Raw genomic sequence first — 21,897 nt, 5'->3', positions numbered from 1 at the left:
TGCCCACCTTAAAACACAACTCCGGGCATCTCACAACAACTGTAAAACCCCAAACTATAAAAAACATAAAACCTGATTGGATATATGCTTGCACAGAATGCAAAATGCCAGTGCCTTTGCCAAGTATTGTGCTACAAAGTATCATGATAGCATTATATTATGCATCAAAAATATTTCAGATTAATGGACTTTGCCAGTCCATGCCTCCTTAGAAATGAATCCCACTGATTTTAATGGAGTTTACTCACATATAACCTATGTGTATGAGAGAGTCTGTCTTGACTCCTGGCAGCTAACTGGATAAGTCCATGAATTTTCCTTGGCAACATTTTTGGAATTAGTTTGCCACTGCCTGCTTCCTAGGGCTGAGAGAGAGTGACTGGCTCAAAATCATCCAGCTGGCTTCATGCCTAAGGAGGACTAGTACTTGGGTTTCCCCAGTTCTAGTCTAGCACCTTAACTATTAGGTCAAACTGGCTCTCAACATATAACATATACTAAATAAAAAACTGCATTTTTTTAGAAGAACATAATGTGACAGAAGACGTGCCTGTGGAATTACATTCACGTTCCATTCAATTTTTTCTTTAGCCCTCCCTTACCGGTTCTAATGGGTCAGAATAACAGTTATATCACCTTCAGCTTGCCATAGAGGACCCTGATCCAAAGGCCTTTCTGGTGAACAAAGCAGCTTTAGAACGAGTGGGCCCACTATTTCCTATGTGCCCCATATTGGGGTTTATTGTTGAGAAGCCCACTCAATACATTTACATCCAGGTAACTTTCTGTGGATAGAATGTAGTCTCATACAGCCCCTAACTCAATGGAGAAACATCTCCACCCCATCCAAATCCCACCTTGATAGTTTTCCCGGGGTGGAAAGGATTGCTTGCCCATAAAAAGAGCAATGCATTAACCATTATTTCACACTCATTTCATCCATAGCTATCAATTTTCCTTAAACCATCTTTAAACCTTAACAGATAAAAAGAAAAGTCAATCACTTTCAAATGTTCAGAGTTAACATAAAGGGAACAGGAATCTTTCTTCCTCTCCAAGAAATGCATGTGGTTCTTCATGTGCCAAATGTAATCTGCCTAGACATATTGCTCATTATCATTTGGTTTATCTATGTTAATAATATATCACCTCAAGAAAGGGCACAGATTTGCCACCAGCTCTGCTGGAGGTCTGTCCCTGTCAAAGAACATCAGACTGTGCAGGGACTGTTTGATTTTGCCACCATCTCCTCAGTCTCCCACATTTGCTGTTGTGGTGGGGACAGCAGAACTATCCACCTAACTATCCCTAACCCCCACCCCCACCCCCACCCCCACCCCCACCCCCACCAGGAGCCTACGGTTTCCAGATTTAGGCCACTGAAGGTTGCAAAACGTATCTGCCAGCCAGTAGCAACCATTGGTATGTTTACCCTCATTGCCATCAGCTGACTGTGGCCAAGGCCTCCAAAATGGCTTAGGATTTTATATGTTTTATAATCTCAAAAATTACCTCTTGATGGCAGTGTTTCCTAAAGTAGGTAAAAGCCCAGCTTAAATGAAGATACAGTGATGATGATAATAACTAAGGTTTCTAAAAATGTACTTCTCCCAAAAAATTAAATCCTAAGTATGAAAAACAAAAACCAGAGTAAATCCAAACAGCACAATGCAAAAAAAGCAGACGGAAGCCCTTCCTTTAGTTGGCCACTGAAATGTATTTATTTGCACCTTTATTTGATAACTAAGGCTACAAGCTTTGGGCAGCTTTATTTCCAAAGGGATGCTCTGAAGGCAGTCTACATACTGCATGCAGAAAATTGAGTACAGAATCGCAGTAAATGAAAGCCAAACTTCAGAGTTACAGGCCATGGGCAAAAATCTGGGATCGGGTCAGCCCCAGCTTGGGTGCCCAGCAGGGCAATAGCTTGATGAAGCAGGTACAGGCCCCGATGTTCCAATTCTCCTCCGGTTTTTTTGGTTCAACTTGTTATTTCATCATATCCCTACGCGGGAGAGTCAGCCAACTTCTGACCTTGAAGAGACTTCTCGGGGAAAGCCGGGGCCTGGGATACAAATTGTTGCCGCACCTGTTGAATTTCCGCCTGCCACGCAGGTGGGGAGGGAAGGTGCCTCTGAACTTTTGGCTGGGCTGCAAAGCGAGCCCCGCTCGGCCAGGGTCGCGGAGGCGCGCGAGAAGATGAGGCGGGGGCGGGCAGGGCGTGAGGGAGCTGCTCCCTCCGCGCGCCGCGCCAGCTGAGGGTGGAGCGACGCCCGTCCGCCTGCCTCTAGGACCCAGCGGTGCCGGGCTCTCTCCAGTCGCTCGCCCAGCAGCACCTGCCCAGCCGGTCATTCAGTCGAGCGGTGCCGCCGCCAGGATGGTGCAGCTGCCGCAGCTGGTCGTCGGCTCCTGCTTGTGGCTCGGGCTGGGCTGGTGGGCGTCCTTGCCGCCAACCGGACTGGCGCTGCCCGAGGTGCTGTTTCGTTGCCCGCCGTGCACCGCCGACCGCCTCGCCGCCTGCCCCCCCGCCGGACCCGAGACCGCCGCCTGCCCGGAGCTAGTGCGGGAGCCCGGCTGTGGCTGCTGTCCAGTCTGTGCCCGCTTCGAGGGGGAGCCCTGCGGGGTGTACACGCCACGTTGCGTCTCCGGGTTCCGCTGCTACCCGAGTCCCGGCTCTGAGCTGCCCCTTCGGGCGCTGATGCACGGAGAGGGCACCTGCGCCCGGTGGAGCGACGCCGCTGAGTACGGCGCCGCCATCGTCGAGCATCCCGGGGCGGGTGAGTGGAGGGTCTCCGCGCGGCGGGCTGCGGCGGGCTTCCGAGGGAGCGAGCAACGCGGAATTGCCCTTGGGGTTAGGGACGTAAGGCTGGACTTGACCCTTCCCATCCTGTTTCAGTTTCAGTCCCAGGACCCGGTCTTCTGAGAAGGGGCAGAGTCTTTTCCCCGAAACGGGAGGAACAAAGGCTTTCCAAGCTCTAAATATTCCCCCAAACGACTTAGACCTGGACTAAATAATAATATAGTTAATCAAGTGTTACAATCACCACTGAGTAACCTTCGATGTCCTTTTCTAAGACTGTGGTGAAGAATTTTAAGGCAAAATTGAGCCCCAGTGCCTCCTCTGGAGGTAGTTAAATTCTAGGGCTGATTATATGGGAGAATTTCCTAAGTTTGGGCTTGAGGTTAGGAAAAGCAAGGTGACTGCCTGCCGGAGCTTAATTATCTAATAGTGCAATTCTGGAGCTCACGGCTGGAATAAAGCGTTTTTCCTAATATTTACCGGGTAAGGTGAAGTGAAGAAAATGTTCTCTGGGCACTTATTTGAAGACCCTGATGATGTTTTGGTTTTTGCATTGTTCAGTGTTTCCTGATACAGAAAATATGTTACAGGTTTTAAGTGGCTGGATGGTTGGGCAGAAGCTAATGGAATGGTTTGGTGGCACCCCGAGAAGCATATCAGAGTTTGTGTGGAAACATGCAGAGCATGATGTCTCTTTAAGTAGCAGAAACTGCAAATGGCTCAAGAAGCAGGCTGACTTACCTGAGAAGCCATGTGTGAGGAATTCAGGGTTGCATGTGGAAGAGGGGAACTCTGGAGAGAAGTTTGGGAGCAAAGAATGGTGACGAGATCAATAATGTGAATGTGAGGCTACCGACTGTGAGAGAACAGAATGTAAAGCAATAGGGAAAGCCCATCTGAAATGCATAGGAGAAGAGCATGAAAGATAACTTGAAGAAGGGCTGAGGGAGAGGAGAATCTAAGGAATAGGATGTAGGAAGCTGATGAGAGGATAATCAGTAGTAGAAAGTAAGGCAGATGATATTGGGAAGTTGGATTGGTGATAGTATGGATATTGGAGTTCTAATCTGAGCAGAGAAACAGCTAGGTAACTTGAACAGTTGGACGCAATTATTTTATGTATAGCCCTCTGCAGAGTTATTAATGCTTTCACTTGCTTAAAATATGAGATGTATTTGGTGGGTCTTTGGAATTTATTCTGCTGTAGGAGTCTTAGACTTCTATCACAAAGTCCTGTCCTGATGACAGTACAGATGCCATGTTGTGGATATAACCTGTATGTGTTGATGCAGAATGAAATAGTAGGCTGGGGGTGTTAGAATTCTGAACTATATCATGCCTGGCTGGAAAATACAAGATTCCGTTTTCGACAGGTCCTTTATAAAAAGTTTCAGATTTAATTTCCTGTATAAAATGCACTGCATAACACTGTCTGAGATGTTGATTATTATGCAAATATTTTAATACATGTATTGCATGGAGCAGAGCAGGAAATGGTAAGAGCATTAAAAGGGAAAACAATCCCTCATGTAGTATTGGAAACCCAGTTCAGAATTCTGATCTCTGAATTTCACACTTTATTTTGTGTTTCTTGCAAGTAATTTGATAATTACACTGCGGTGTTTTTGGTGTCAAATACAAGGTATATATCCCTAAACATTAAGCAGATGTGCTGAAGAGGGATAGACAGCCATTGTTCCCTAGTTTATATCGCCAGTGATATTTAAGGACATTTTTAATACTTGTTATGGAAAACAGTGTAATACAATATACCCATGGCAAATTCAACTGTCCCATGAACTGTTATAGGACACACTGTACACATTTAATTTTTTGTGATCTCCAAAACCTATTGTGACCAGAGGGTACTGCAATTTACCATTTAAAAGCTTATCTTGACTGTCTTAGCCAAAGCCCTTTGGCTCAAACAGTTAATTACAGTGAAATTAAAACTTACTCTGCCTGAGGTAAAGAATTTTAGTCTTTATCTTTCATGCTATTATGGCTAGGATTAGAAGAAGCTGTCCTAAAAACCATCTTTCCCCAGTGGTATGCATAGCATTTCTTTCACATAATATGTATTATACATAATTCCTTCACAAATTCTTCCCAATTATCCTTATAAATGTACTCTATACACCTAAGCGACATACGGTACGCTCCTATGTCTCCATACTTAGTCAAAAGAATTCTTTCTAAATTCAGTGGGACTTGAATTTAGTTAGTCTGTTCAGGGTTGCAGGTTTAAACAAGGCAGTGGAACTTCGGTCTCCTAACTACGGGACTTTCAAAAAGTCATAAGCATTAGAAGATACACTAAAGGGGATTTCAAATACAGCTAACACTTGAATGAAATAATTCTTCTATAATCCGTGTTTTATACCAAAAATTTGTTTCATTAACATAGCTTGATAGAATTTTTAAAAGATCTTTCATAATAGTTTTACTGGTAATACTTACCTTTTATGAAATAACTGTCTTTCTTAGTACTGGGTCAAGAGGTGGCTGAAGGCTGACCCAATGTAACTATAATAGTATGGAACTGCATTGCTTAAAACCGTGGATGTTTAGAGGAAAGCACAGCTTGCTTTAAACTGTAGTACCTGAGAAAATAGGTTAATAGGTAAGAGGGTTATTAGAAACAATTAGCTGGATAAAGAGGAACTTCTGAGCAGAAAACCGTCTTTGATCACTACACATTCCAGAAGGATGCTTGCAACGAATGAACAGGTTATGAGAGTTTTCCCATTATATAAGCAGAGCGGGAGAATGAGAAGAAACCACTTTTGCTGAGTTTTATTGTAAGAGACAGAGGTTTAAGATCCCTCTTTGAAACTGGGGAGATACCAATTTGAATTTAATATAATTTGAATGGAATATACTTTGGCAAGAGCACTCTCATCTGCCAACATTTAGGTGCTGATTTAAAGCTCTGTGTGTATTCCATGGATTCTAATTATTTGTATAGAGAAGGTCGAGAGGGGTAAGCCTTCTCTTAATTGAGGACTGGAATTCAATTCCTAAAATAAGGGGTGGGAAGCTGATTTTGTCTGATGAGAGTCAGGAAGGTTGCTGGAGAGAAACAAGGAATAAGACTGGATAAGCTTCTACTGTGGGCTTTGGTATTGTTTAATCTTACATTAAAGCCTGTGCTGCCAGTCCAGAAAAGCTGCATGCAGGAAGAAATACAAATAATCCATAGCAAGAATAGGTGCCATTTCTGATTGCAAAACCGGCTGTGAGTATTCTTCTGAACTGTGGGAATCAAAACAATAGTCCAAGTATAATTATAACCTTTGGGGTTAAGTTTTATAAAATTCTGAATAACACATCTTCCTTCATAAAGGAACTTAATTAAAACTAGACTGACTTCAACAATATCTAATTGGAATTTAATTGGATTTCTTTCTTCACTTCTATTAAGTCAACAACGATGACATTCTATTTACTGCTGCTACCCATGTCTACAGTCAAACACCACCAGCTGGTCTCAATGTATTCTTCGAGATCCTCTGTGTAATGACTTCATGAATTTTATTCCAATTTTTTTAATAAGATATATTTTAAATTAACCTCACTTCTCAGAGAACTGCAACTTTCTTCCTATTGATTTGAATACAATTTGGTGAATGAGGATCAGCAATCCTATATGCAGTTTTAGGAGCTAAGACTGTTGATTGTTTATTACATCATATATTAGCCTGGGAACTGTTCATATCCAAAATCCAAGAACCATGCATCTCCATTTAATTTGCAGAAAAGATACACAAATGCTAGGATTACATTTATCCTTCTCAGTGGCTTCTCCATAAGCAGTACTGTTCTTTACTGGGGATAGTGTAGGAAAGAGGAATATTAGTTTTCTGGACAGCATTTGAAATAAGATTATCTCAAAGCCTTGAAGCTTCATGTGTGCATTGGCATTAGAGGATACTGTCTCTATTCCCATTTCTAAGATCTGTCTTCATACTCTGATAACAGTATCAGAGTAACTCTGAAAGCTCCTGATAAAAAGACTGCTACAGTTGTGTGCATGGGGACCAAGGTCCACTGAGCTTGGAAAATCTAAGCAAGCATTGGACTGCCAAGGTACCGTTGACTGTTGGCACTCTCATAAACATTTAGTGGAAATGCTTAGCATTTGAAAAAGGATGACATATGGTACACCTACTGTAATCTTCTCCCAGAAAGTTTCTTCTGTGTGCCACCCTGGTATTTTTTTTTCTGTTTTTTCCCATTTTTACTCTCTTTGGTCTTACTTTGTGAACCTGATATAGTGCCCACTGTTCCTCAGTTCACTGCTAGCTTGGGGTGCTTTGGATATCTGACAGAATGAACCTACATGATTGCATGCTACAACAAATCAGATGGTTGCAACATGTCCTGGGACATTTGGCTTTCTTATCCATAGTGTTAGTGATTCTATAAAAGTTTGGGTTTTCTAAGTTGATTTTTGCCCCCTTTCCTTTTTTAAATTTTCCCCCATAACTTGAACATCAGTGGTCATTTAAGACTTTGCCAAGTGGATTATTGACTCATCGGTCATTGAAATTGCTCTTATCACACAACCCATTTTACTGTTTTTCCCCTGGGGTTATCTAGATTTCGTTGAAGATTCAGCACTATATGTGAGCATTCCAAGTGGGGTTAGAATGGCTACTCAGTTTTAAAGAATAAAATAATAATTTTGGTAACTTAGAACTAATAAACACCAAATACGTAATTAAACATTTAGAAGATGAGTCATGTATTTCTCTTTTTCTATGAGTGATACATGTTTGAAAAGCATTTAGAATACTTAAAACAGAATTGTAATTCTAACTTGCCGTGTGTTGTACAGGTATACAGTTTAGAATGGTATTTCTCAACCTTGGCAGCTTGAGGATTTGTGGACTTCAACTCCCAGAATTCCTTGCTGGCTGGGGAATTCTGTGAGTTGAAGTCCAAACATCTTCAAGCTGCCAAGGTTGAGAATCACTGGTTTAGAAAATGATCACCTGCTCACTCTGTCCCTTTGGTCACAAGCAAGCAAGAATGAGATTATATTCTGAGCAGGAATAATACCAGGAACAGAGGTCTGAATCGATAGTTCATTTCAATCCTAAGCGGAAACAGTTACAGAATGTTAAGGGAAGAAAAGGTTGCTCTTCATTCTCTAAAGCATTACTGCATTAGGGCTTTTTACAGTTTTGAAATAGCATTTTAATCAAGGTGGAAGACATTTTCTGTGCAACTTTCAAACTCTTCTGGAATGAAGTGTTGGAAAAGTGATGACCTCCTCTGGAATTTAGCCTTTGGCCTGATGCTACGTTAGCTTTCAACTCAGAGGATTTTACAACTTCTGGTAATGTAGACTCCAGTAATTGCAGAGCCCTGTTCCATCAGATTCATGTTACAAAGCATGTTTGGACTCGGACATAGTAAAGGATTATTCACCTCTTTTAAAGCTAAATGATTTTGAAGCAAGATGGAAAATCCCTAAGTAAAGTTCTGGGTATGAGTTAAAAGGTAATTTCATATTAAAATTAAGATGTGGGTACATTTACAATGGATGTTAGAGTAACCTGTGTACAGTCAATATCATTTCATTTTGGATTTAGTATGTGACACTTTATAGAAACCAAAACATTCTTATCTAATAATCATTGTATAAAGCCTGGATGTTTTACCTCTAGCTTTTAAAATTTCTGTCTGCTTAAATGATAGTTTAAACAAACAGGTAGCACTAGGCGGACATCCTTTTTTTTAGCCAAGCATACTTTCAACTCTTCATTCATAATTTTATGTCCCTGGTAGCTGTTTAAACTAGAACTGCCCTCAGTGATTTTGAGCTCCTCTTTATTTCTCCTGTGCCAGTTCTCCTACCTAGTTCCATGTACATTGAAATACTGTCTAGTGTCCCCATCTAATTAAGTTTTATGGTCCTCAAAGAACACTGTTCTTTGGTTTGGTACTGGATGTTCTCACTAGAAACTACCTAGAAGCATTGCAGAAATTCAGTGGCCTTTAAAAAGAATTGGACAGTAAATCTCTACTGTTGTGTCTGGAGAAAAGTTTTCATTTTAATTACTTTGATTTGTGAATTGGTTGAATGAATGAATTTATGAAATACATTTAACTATTGCATACACTATATGTACTATATCCATAATTATATAGTACTGTGAATGTATAGGTTTTGGGGGGGCTTCCTTTTGTTAAGTATATAAATTCCTTGGAAAGGGCAGCACTAAATGCCTTTTATGACATTTAGTGCAGTCAATGAATTCCCATTGAGTTAGATGGAGCAAAAGGGCAGCTCTAGCCACAAATATCCAGTCCATTGGTGATTTGAATAAAAACAGAGGTCCCACAGCAGCTGCAATATATGATTGGGCAGTTCTAATTATATGCAGCATAGTTGCAGGAGTCTCACAATCACATATAAATTCATTCTTGCGCTGATGAATTTCTAAACTGAATTGCATTTTTGGATCAACACCCTTTATCACCTTTTGTTGATTTGCCTGCTATGACTATACTTAGATGGAGATGTAATGGAACTGCTTTCTCCCAGATAACCTTGCATTATACTTTAAATGTAAGTGCATTTGAGCTCATATTTAAAAATAATCAGCTATAGCATCATTTCCCATTCCATTAGATTTATTTACTGATAATATTTTTAGGCGATCCATAATCATCATTATTGTGTACACTGTTATAGTGATTTATATGGCCAAATTATCAAAGCTAACTTACCCTCAGAATAAGCTGAGCAAGCACCAAGAATTCTGATAGAACAATAGAATCTCTTGCATAGTTGTGTTTTTTTTTAATGAGATGTAAAACTGGTCTACCAAACCAGGGGTTGAGCATTTCCAAAGGGTTAAAGACCCAAACTCAGTCTCTTGTCCTGTTGGAAAGCTGCAGAAATATACCCACTGATGTGACAATGTCACTAGAAGGGGAAGGGGTTTTAGAGGTAGAAATGGGAGTAGTTCACCTCTCAAAGGTTAGGGGTTCTGTCTTTAAGTCCCTAACGTCCTTCACCTAACAGCCACAAGTTGCACTGCTGTAGTTCAGCTGTTTCATTGCCAGATTTCAGTGAAATGAGTTGGGCCTCATTTAGGAGGTTTATAATGGTTTTTTGAGAGTAGAAATGGGAGCGATTTCCATCCCAGAAGCCTTTAATTCCCACTGTCAAATATAGAAGATAAAATAATGCTTCTGAAATTCTGTAATTTTGCTGCTGAATTTCAGAAGCAAAATCTTGGAGTACTGGAATGTGGCAAATGGGGTGCTGGAAACTGCCTGTCCTGCTTTAGAGTCTCATGCATCTGATCCATCTAAGGCATCCAATCCATCTAATTTCAAATACCTATGCAAGCTGTACTAACATAAAGTAGCCTGTGGTGTGAAGAGGAAGAGAAAAGAAATAAGATCTGAGAATGATTGACAAGTGATTACAAGAGATTACTCCTGAAGGAATGTGGTCCTTGGAAGAAAAGAAGCCTTCAGTCTTACCTATCAAATTTCCTATTGACTTCTAATTTCATACTGACCTAAAATATTTCGTATTCGGCATCTCCTGCCCTCCAAACCCATGGAGAACTACAGGGACAGACTCAGCTGCAGCAGGAAGATAAAACACCTCCTCCTCCTTTCCATAGCTGAGTTCAATAATAGACCAGCTCATGCATGGCATCACTTTACTTTTGTGATTGTTTTAGGGTAAAGACCACTTTCTGACAGTGATATGAGCAGGATAAGAGCACTGAGACAAAGGCAGAGCAAGCTTTTAAGGACTTCTTAGACCCCTACATATTTCTCTAAATAAAAACATTGTAATCTTTTCTAACTAGCATTTAAACTTGATTTGGGTGCTAAATAACACATGTAACTAAATTAAACCCCCTTTTGCAGAATTTATCATTATTGTTCCTCCTTACAACCTTTTGAGTAGAATAATCAGATGGGATGTGTGGGGAAATAAAGAGAGCCAGGCTTCATTTATAGCACCAGTGGTGCTGTGTTGCGCTGCTGCTTGGTCCATAGTGTATGCTGAAGAAATCTTTTGGGGCAGACAAACTTGATGCTATCCCAGAAACTGCAGTTGATTCAAAGGAGAGCCCCAAAACTAAAAGATCTAGCTAATTATTTTAATTCCTATAGTGTGTCATTAGCTGAACTGACTCTTAATCAATTTCTGAACTTAATATATTTGATACTAAGTGATAAAAATATGATAAATAAATAAAATAAATATTTTAAGTCTTCTGAAGCCAAAAATATATTACATCAGGGTACCTGAGATACATCCTCCTATATATATCTCCCTTAATCTTTATATGCCCTCTTTGTGTTCTTTTTCTTAGCAAATAACTTACAGTACAAGCTCTACAATATGTACAAGTTATACGAACTTGATATGGCCTACTGGCCAAAATATGACTATCTTAGACTGTTTTACTTATTTGATGGACTTCCATCCTGTCTTTTCTTTGGGAGCTCCAGGCAGCTTAAATGTGGATATTCCTTTTTGATCCAGATTCTGATCAAAATAAGATTTGATGAAAGCAAAGCTCCTTTGGATTTATTCTCTATATAAATTTGAGAAGTGGATGTTTCCTGGACAGTGTGAACATATAGTACTGAACCCATCTGAGTCTTTTTCCCTGAACAGTGTAGCCTGCCTCCAGAGCTCAAGGGAGCTTCACATTTATGAAGTACATGACAATCCACCCACGTACCCCCTCCTCCTCAAAGAATGTGCTCACACCTTGCTCTATTTAGTTGGCTTTCCACCATTCATCTCCATCTGGTGCCTTTCTATTCCAAGTCTGGCATAGGGCCATAGTAACAGGAAAGGAATGTTTAAAAAGGCAGCTTTAGCACCCTCAAATTGTCCTTACAAAATCATGCTCTCTAGACAACTGTAACATCTTCCCCTTTGTCACAGCTCTGCACTTTTTCTGCCTTTAGCTAATCATCTTTTGATCCTTGCAGTTGGTGAAGGTCTTGAGTTGCTTGCTCCCACTTTAAGTGAGATGTGTATTGAAATTATGTGAGCATGATCCTTTGGTTTGGTTTGATGGATAAGAACGTGATCCAGAAAACCAGAATCTGTGCTTTGTGTGTGTGTGTGTGTGTGTGTGTGTAAATAACTAAATAGATTTACTATTTAATAAATAAAATACATATCTCCATTTCATTTAATAGATTTTAAGGTGGTGAAATTCTGGGTTTCTATGATGCTAATAGGATTTTTAATGATACACATATGACATTATATGCAGTATATAGCTCTACAGAGAAGCCTTACATTGCATGCTGATGCTTCTATGTCATACTTTGTTTTCTTGCCTGCATGTATTATGTACCTTAAGTAATAATATGGTTATATAGCCAGCTCCTGTTAGATTTGCATGCCCTAGTCGCCCATTGTCATTTTGATAGCTAGTACTATGACACAGTGCATGAAAAAGTAAACCATTCATATATCTTCTGATAAACCCTTGCTGCAAAGGGTTGGGTGCTTTTTCTTCCTGAATTTGAACAAGATAAAGAAATCCAACAGCAAGTTTGTAACTTACTAAATCTTTATTTGATAAAAATAGAATTGGTTTCCACTAAGATATAGATCTTCAGCAAAGGATCGTTACCTTGTCGTGGTGCTGGAGCTTGAGCACCTCAATGATGCCATGAGCTAAACCGTGAAGGGCCACCCAAGACGGGAAGGTCATGACAGAGAGGTCAGACTAAAGGCGATCCCTGGGGAAGGTAATGGCAACCCACCCCAGTATTCTTGCCGTGAAAACTAAATGGATCAGTACAACCAGAGATATGTCGGTATACCATCAGAAGATGAGACCCCCAGGTCGGAAGATGGTCAAAATGCTACTGGGAAGGAACAGAGGATGAGCTCAACTAGCCCCAGACGTGATGACGCAGCTAGCTCAAAGCCGAAAGGACGGCTAGCGGCCGACGGTGCTGGTGGTGAACGGCGAATCCGATGTTCTAAGGATCAACACACCATTGGAACCTGGAATGTAAGATCTATGAGCCAGGGCAAATTGGATGTGGTTATTGGTGAGATGTCAAGATTAAAGATAGACATTTTGGGCGTCAGTGAACTGAAATGGACTGGAATGGGCCACTTCACATCAAATGACCACCAGATCTACTACTGTGGACAAGAGGACCACAGAAGAAATGGAGTAGCCTTCATAATTAATAGTAAAGTGGCTAAAGCAGTGCTTGGATACAACCCAAAAAACGACAGAATGATCTCAATTCGAATTCAGGGCAAGCCATCTAACATCACAGTGATCCAAATATATGCCCCAACCACAAATGCTGAAGAAGCTGAAGTAGAGCAGTTCTATGAGGATCTGCAGCACCTACTGGACAACACGCCTAAAAGAGATGTTATTTTCATCACAGGAGACTGGAATGCTAAGGTGGGCAGTCAAATGACACCTCGAATTACAGGTAAGTATGGCCTGGGAGAACAAAATGAAGCAGAACATAGGCTGATAGAATTTTGCCAAGACAATTCACTCTGCATAACAAACACTCTCTTCCAACAACCTAAGAGATGGCTTTATACATGGACTTCACCAGATGGACAACACCAAAATCAGATTGACTACATCCTTTGCAGCCAAAGGTGGCGGACAGTCGGTAAAAACAAGGCCTCGAGCTGACTGTAGTTCCAATCACGAACTTCTTCTTGCACAATTTAGGATCAGACTAAAGAGATTAGGGAAGACCCACAGATCAGCTAGATATGAGCTCACTAATATTCCTAAGGAATATGCAGTGGAGGTGAAGAATAGATTTAAGGGACTGGACTTAGTAGATAGGGTCCCGGAAGAACTCTGGACAGAAGTTGGCAGCATTGTTCAGGAGGTGGCAACAAAATACATCCCAAAGAAAGAGAAAACCAAGAAGGCAAAATGGCTGTCTGCTAAGACACTAGAAGTAGCCCAAGAAAGAAGGAAAGCAAAAGGCAACAGTGATAGGGGGAGATATGCCCAATTAAATGCAAAATTCCAGAGGTTAGCCAGAAGAGATAAGGAATTATTTTTAAACAAGCAATGCGCGGAAGTGGAAGACGACAATAGAATAGGAAGGACAAGAGACCTCTTCCAGAAAATTAGAAACATCGGAGGTAAATTCCAGGCAAAAATGGGTATGATCAAAAACAAAGATGGCAAGGACCTAACAGAAGAAGAAGAGATCAAGAAAAGGTGGCAAGAATATACAGAAGACCTGTACAGGAAGGATAACAATATCAGGGATAGCTTTGATGGTGTGGTCAGTGAGCTAGAGCCAGACATCCTGAAGAGTGAGGTTGAGTGGGCCTTAAGAAGCATTGCTAATAACAAGGCAGCAGGAGATGACGGCATCCCAGCTGAACTGTTCAAAATCTTGCAAGATGATGCTGTCAAGGTAATGCATGCTATATGCCAGCAAATTTGGAAAACACAAGAATGACCATCAGATTGGAAAAAATCAACTTATATCCCCATACCAAAAAAGGGGAACACTAAAGAATGTTCAAACTATCGAACAGTGGCACTCATTTCGCATGCCAGTAAGGTAATGCTCAAGATCCTGCAAGGTAGACTTCAGCAGTTCATGGAGCGAGAATTGCCAGATGTACAAGCTGGATTTAGAAAAGGCAGAGGAACTAGGGACCAAATTGCCAATATCCGCTGGATCATGGAAAAAGCCAGGGAGTTTCAGAAAAACATCTATTTCTGTTTTATTGACTATGCTAAAGCCTTTGACTGTGTGGACCATAACAAATTGTGTCAAGTTCTTAGTGGTATGGGGATACCAAGTCATCTTGTCTGCCTCCTGAAGAATCTGAATGACGACCAAGTAGCAACAGTAAGAACAGACCACGGAACAACAGACTGGTTTAAGATTGGGAAAGAAGTATGGCAGGGCTGTACACTCTCACCCTACCTATTCAACTTGTACGCAGAACACATCATGCGACAAGCTGGGCTTGAGGAATCCAAGGCTGGAGTTAAAATCTCTGGAAGAAACATTAACAATCTCAGATATGCAGATGATACCACTTTGATGGCTGAAAGTGAAGAGGAACTGAGGAGCCTTTTGATGAAGGTGAAAGAAGAAAGTGCAAAAGCTGGTTTGCAGCTAAACCTCAAAAAAACCAAGATTATGGCAACCAGCTTGATTGATAACTGGCAAATAGAGGGAGAAAATGTAGAAGCAGTGAAAGACTTTGTATTCCTAGGTGCAAAGATTACTGCAGATGCTGACTGCAGTCAGGAAATCAGAAGACGCTTAATCCTTGGGAGAAGAGCAATGACAAATCTCAATAAAATAGTTAAGAGCAGAGACATCACACTGACAACAAAGGTCCGCATAGTTAAAGCAATGGTGTTCCCTGTAGTAACATATGGCTGCGAGAGCTGGACCATAAGAAAGGCTGAGCGAAGGAAGATCGATGCTTTTGAACTGTGGTGTTGGAGGAAAATTCTGAGAGTGCCTTGGACTGCAAGAAGATCCAACCAGTCCATCCTCCAGGAAATCAAGCCAGACTGCTCACTTGAGGGAATGATATTAAAGGCAAAACTGAAATACTTTGGCCACATAATGAGAAGACAGGACACCCTGGAGAAGATGCTGATGCTAGGGAGAGTGGAAGGCAAAAGGAAGAGGGGCCGACCAAGGGCGAGATGGATGGATGATATTCTAGAGGTGACGGACTTGTCCCTGGGGGAGCTGGGGGTGTTGACGACCGACAGGAAGCTCTGGCGTGGGCTGGTCCATGAAGTCACGAAGAGTCGGAAGCGACTAAACGAATAAACAACAAACAAGATATAGATAAATAGTAATAACAGTAATATTCATGTAATAATCCTAAATAGAACGAAATGCAGTAGTATTAAATAAGTAATAAACTACCTATGTAGTTCTATTTACTTCATGTTCAGGAAAACTACCGTAGGAAGCATTTCACATCTTCCTGCGCACATTTAATTGAAAACAATTTTTCTGGTGTGCAACTGGGATCTAGTCTCAGAACAGTGTGCGTTCCCTTACAGGACTAATAATTATATGATTTCTACATTCAAGATGATTAGGAACCAAAAAAACACAACTTGCATATGTCTACTCTAAATGAAAGATGTGTGTTATACAGTTGTGCAGTGTTTCAGCTTTGATTCAGAAGAGGCATTCTGGAATGCATAGGAGTGTAGATGTTTCAATTTCCAAGACAGTGTGGGTGTTCATGATCCTATTCTAACAGTCATAGACAGACATTTATTCATTTTAAATACTGGAGAGCAGGGATCCTGAAATTGCTCATCAACAGTTAGCATCTGGATAGAAGACTGTGCAACCACCCCTAGTCATAAACATCCCTGTTATATTTATGTATGTTGTATGTTTGTATTAGGGGACGTGGTGGCGCTGTGGGTTAAACCGCTGAGCTTGCGGATCGGAAGGTCGGTGGTTCGAATCCGCGTGATGGGGTGAGCTCCCGTTGCTAGTCCCAGCTCCTGCCAACCTAACAGTTCGAAAACTTGCAAATGTGAGTAGATTAATAGGTACCACTTTGGTGGGCAGGTAACGGCGTTCCGTGTAGTCATGCCGGCCACATGACCACGGAAGTGTCTACGGACAAACGCCGGCTCTTCGGCTTTGAAACGGAGATGAGCACCGACCCCTAGAGTCAGACACGACTGGACTTAATGTCAAGGGAAACCTTTACCTTTACTATGTTTGTATTAATTTCCAAGTTTGCATCTATAATAGTTGTTTCTATATAAAGATTTTATTCAGAGCTGTTCTCCTTTGCTAATGTTTTTGTGAATGTGAATTGCCACTGTGGGAAGACAGTTACTAAATTTTCACTGATCAAAACTTAGCTTCTAAGTTCATTATGCCTCTAACTCATAATGCAAGATAATCAGCCTTGTTCTTAGAGTCCTAGAAAGGACTCTTAGATCATCAGGTGCAACCTGCTCTTCAGTGCAAGCATCCCAAATAAAGTATCATTGAGAGATACTTTATCTTAGCCTCTGTTTGAATCCAAAGAAGAGGAGCCTACTACCCCTCTAGATAATAGGCACCACTGTTGTACTGCTCTTCATTGTTAGAAAGTTTTTTTTCCCTAACATTCGATCGGAGTCTGCCTTCTTGTAAGTTAACTCCATTATTCCGTAACCTGCCCTGTGGAATGAGAGAGAAAAGATCTTAACCTTCTTCTGTGTGACTTTCTTTTCAGGTATTTGAAGAGTGCTCCATATTCTATCCCCCTCCCAATTTTTTTCCTTCTCAAGTCTAAGCATATCCAGCTCCTTCTGGTTCCTTGATCAACTTTGTTGGCTATCTTTGGACCTGTTTTTGTGAATCCTTCTTAAAGCTTGGTGTCCAAAACCGGATGCAGTACTTGGAATTTAACCAAAGCAGACTAAAGTGGAATGATTACTTTCCATGATTTAGACTTCTGTGGATGCAGCCTAGAATTACATTTGCTTTGTTTGCAGTCACATCACTCTGTTGATACATAATCAGTTTTCATTCAATTATTATACAAAATCTTTTTCACAAATACTGTTTCCAAGTCATTTATTTCTCCATTCTGCATACTGTTTCTGTGTATTTGATTTCTGTTTCCTATGTGAAGAATTTTGCAATTGCCATTTTAACTTGTTACTTTCAGCTCAATTCTGTAACCTGTCAAGATCATTTTAAATTTTATTTCCATCTTCTAGAGTTTTAGCTATCCTATCTGATTTTTATGTCATCTACAGATTTGATAAGCATTTTCTTTACCTCATCAATATGTTAGTAAAATATTGAAGAGTAGAGGTCCCAGGACAGACTTCCATTTAATATCACTCTTCACTTCTACAGATAAACATTCTCTGGGTATGATTTTCAAGCCAGATGTTTATCTATTTAATTGTTATGTTATCAGACTACGCTTAAATAATTTACTAAACAACATGTCATAGGGCATTTTGTTAAATGCTTTGCTGCAGTCAAGAAGTATTATGTCTACAGCATTCCCCCAACATATTAAAGAAGTTATCCATTTTAAAAAGGCTTAAGATTAGACTGACAAGATGTGTTCTTCACAAATCCATGCTAAATTTTCGTAATTATTGTTTGATTTTCAAGGCACTTATACAGCCATAGAATCTTTCCAGCTACTGATGTGTGACTAATGTACAGTGTGTTAGATTTTTTTGAAGCTAGGGACCACATTTGCTTTCCTCCAGTCATCTGGCTCTTGTGGGTATTTAGTACAAACCATGATGACAAAAAAGTAAAATGTGTATTGCAACATCACAACACAAACCCTGGCCTTTCTTACTTGCATCCCAGTGTGATTTGTGTATCATCATTTGCTCTACTTATGGCCCCCTAGTGGACAAATTTGCTGGCATTTCACCAATTCCTCAAGATAAGAACAAGGATTCAGCCAGACCATCAGGTAATTCCTTCAGAAACCAGGATGCAATTCACCTGATTCTGGAGATTTACATTCATTCAAAGTAAAGAGGTATCCTCGAGCATGTTTTGATTACTTTAAAGCTTCAGCCCTTCTCCTTCATCTTGTTCCTCACAATTTCCTGGTGAAATCATAGGGTTTTTTTGGGGGGGGATGGGGGGATGTTGCTAGAGAAGACCGAATCAAAATAGAAGCAGAGTAGCAGAGCTCTGTCCTTTCTTTGTTATCTGTTACATGTTGCCATCTTCAATGACCAGCTGAGATATTGTTTCTTTCTTTTTCTTTTTTCTTTTAGACATAACTAAAGAAACCTTTTTATTATTCTTAGCATCCTTCACTCATCATTCTGAGTTTTTGCTTTCCTGATACCAGCTCCATGGTTGTGAGCTTCCTGTCTTTTCCTTCATGGCCCGCTCTCATTCCATATTCTATATGTTTCCATTTTTTTGTTTTCAGATCCTTAGTAAGCTTTTTGTGTGGCCACACTTCCTGCTTCTACACACTCCATTTTTCTTCCCATTGAATTTTGCAGTTGTGCTTTTAGTATCCCCTTTAGGAACTCCTACTAATCTGTGCTCCTGGGAACCTACTTATCATTGTCCTGTATTTATTAAAATCCATTTCTTTGAAGTCCCAAACACTTTTGACTATACTCAATTTTAGTTTCCCCTAAAAGCAAGGAGTGAAGATATGGTTACTTTTCCCTGATGTTCTTGCTCCTTTCACTTCCTCAACAAAGTTTTTCCTGTTTACTAGTAATAGGTCAAGGATAGTTGATCCTTTTCGCCTTCCTCCACTCTCTGAAAGAGAAAGTTTACAAGATAAGTTAGGAATTTCCTGGAAGGATCATACTTGGCAGAATTTGCCTCCCAACATATGTCAGAATAATTAAAAATTTCCTATCACTACATGCTTCTTTGAAAGATCTATAGTTTGCTTTTGGAAGGCATCATCCACATCTTTCCTCTGTTTGGGAGGGTGATGAAAGACATCAGCAACAGTATTATGTTTATTTGTTCCAGTCCTGTTCTAGAAGGAGGATGGGCAAGAATAACTTTTGAGTTCCAGAGTCTTGAATTTCCTTCCAAAATGTTACAGCAATACTGCAAAGAACAGTTAAAATGGTAAAATTTAGCACATGTATAGCAGGAAGAAATACTTGTCAATGGACTTGATAATCCCAATCAGATATAATAGCAGGAATCCCCCATAGGTTGAATCTGAAAGCTGAGAGGAAAGGAGTGATTTTAAATTTCCTCCTTAATGTCAGCAGGAGCCCATCCTTACCTCAGGGTGGTCAGGCTATTCCACAAGACTAAAGAAGCAACAGAAAAGACACATTCCTGGTCCCCACCTCTTTAGTTGTGCAAAGAATAGGTATTTCTAGCATACCTTGCCAACTCAAACATGGAAGATGGGCAACTTCTATCTGGAGCAGACAGTCCTGTAGGTTATGGAACCTAAGTCATGAAGGGCTTTATAGATGATAACCAGCACTTTGAACTGTACCTGGAAATGTACCAGTGCTGTGACCAGACCAGAGCTGCTGCCCTGCTGAACTCATTTTCACCAGCCAGCATATGAGCTGTTGTATTCTATATCATTCTGAATAATTTTACAAGTACAACATATTGCAGTACTCCATATGTGAGGTGGTGGGAACATGAGTGACTGTAGCCAGCACATTCAGTTCCAGGAACAGTCACATTTGCTGCAGGAGCCAAAGCTGGACAAAGGTTCTCCTGCCCGGACTTCCAGCTGCTGCTGTTCCATCAGGAGCCATGAAATAGCTGAAGAGTTTCCCTGTTGATCACAAAATACAAGGACTTGAGACTTAAGATCTCTCTTTTTTACACCAAGAATCTGGGCTTTTTTACACCAAGAAACCCACAGTGGGTGGAATGTCTGGCATCTCAACTATATGTACAAAAACTCTACCTTTTGTGACATTCCATTATTGAGAGACACATCTGCATACTTTATAAGCATTCAACCTAGTATCTCTTTATGCTTACATGAAAGTAAGTCCCACTTTATTTAGTGGGGATTATTTCTAAGTAATTATACACAGAATTATAAACTTAATCTGGTCCAGTAAAGGCTGAACAAATAATTTAGATAACTAAAATTCCTTGGGGTTAACTAAAGGCAGAGTAAAAAAAAAATTTTTTTAAAGAAAAAGACTCAGTTGTAAGTCTCTCATCTCATCTAAATGAGTGACCAAATGAATGGATTTGTAGGAAAACAATTTTTATGCTTAGTGCAAAACTGCTTCTCATTACTGGGCTGGATTCTGCCATACTTTGAGTAAATTCATAAATAGCTTAAGTCCATCAGATTTCAGTAGGTTTATTTTAAACCTAAGTCTGTATCCAACCTACTGTTTCCTGTACTTGTTAACACAGGTAATAAATCAAAAATTTCCACTGTCTTATTTCTCTCTTCTCAAATAATTGCTAAATCAAGGCATTAATTAAGTAAAGGCATTTACTTTTGCTCCTACATCCTAGGGAGGCTTTTTCTAATGCTTGTGACCATGGCTGCAGGTATGTTTTAAAAAGCTACCCTCCCATCAGTCCTGAACCAATTTATCTTTTCATTATTCTCACAACACATGTTAAGGAGTTTAGTCAGTGCTGCCTGACTGCCTGTGTAAAATGAATATACAATTGGCGAAACTTTAGATTATATGCTTAATTTACAGCAAGGGTGAGTAGCTTCACCTAGCCTCCAGGCCACATCTCACCTTGTTGTAGAAGAAAGGCAAATGGTATCCATTGTGAATCTGGAGCTGAGCAACATGATTCAGTATGTAGATATGCCTCTAATAAAGTGATTTTGATCTTCTATATAGAACTGCTTTAGTGGTTAGTGGGGGAGTAAAAAAGCCCAAAGGCACTATAAGACAAATATATATGTTAATTTTTTCGTCTTCTTACATATGAGACCATGCTGAGAGCGTGCCTTATGGTATTAATTAGGATTTTGTTTTGTTTTTTACAGTATCAGCATATAGTCCATATTTTCCACTACAGCAGCCTGCAGTTTAGTTACTTTCAAATAAGGTAGTGGACTATCCTTCATGATTTAACTCTTTGTATCTTAATTCTGAAATACGTTATTCTCCCATCACATTCTCAGATTGCTTGGCTTTATTTGCAGTTCCCTTTAGAAATTGCCCCATGGATAGATTAAGGGTGGCACTGCTTATTATAGTATTCTCATCATGAGGGGGGCGGGGGAGAGGGAGAGAGAGAGATCCAGACTTTCTAATAATTTTTTTTTCCTTTTTAGCAATCTGATGCATTTAACTGCAACTTCCAGAATTCAAACAGCTATGCTAACTAGGGACTGTATTCAAAGCTACCTGATGCACTTATCCACCAGATAATTTTCTCATAGAAATGGTTACAGTAGGATTCCTAAACAATTTCCAAAAGCTTTCATATAAATAATGCAATATGTCACAAATCCATTAAATGCCAATTAATGCCTGACCCTTTTTTCTGCTGTTTTTATGCCATGATGAAACTGTCAAGAACCTATTAATTGAAGCATATTTATTTCTGTTTTGATTTGCTAAGTTTGATTTGAATCAGCCTGATGTTTT

At 40.2% G+C, this 21,897-nt stretch overlaps 1 protein-coding gene across 1 annotated transcript in view; it reads left to right on the top strand.

Annotated features, from left to right (window-relative positions):
* Positions 1-2,334: 2,334 nt before the first annotated feature.
* IGFBP2 (insulin like growth factor binding protein 2) overlaps positions 2,335-21,897 on the top strand; it is a 64,434-nt gene continuing 44,871 nt past the window's right edge. The window contains exon 1 of the mRNA XM_063288839.1: positions 2,335-2,777. Coding sequence (XP_063144909.1) covers positions 2,378-2,777 — 400 coding nt within the window. The 5' untranslated portion in view covers positions 2,335-2,377. The remainder of the gene's footprint in view (positions 2,778-21,897) is intronic.

The sequence above is a fragment of the Candoia aspera genome, chromosome 1, assembly GCF_035149785.1.
Source record: "Candoia aspera isolate rCanAsp1 chromosome 1, rCanAsp1.hap2, whole genome shotgun sequence".
Lineage (NCBI taxonomy): Eukaryota > Metazoa > Chordata > Lepidosauria > Squamata > Boidae > Candoia > Candoia aspera.
This window is presented reverse-complemented; position numbering and strand designations above follow the sequence as displayed.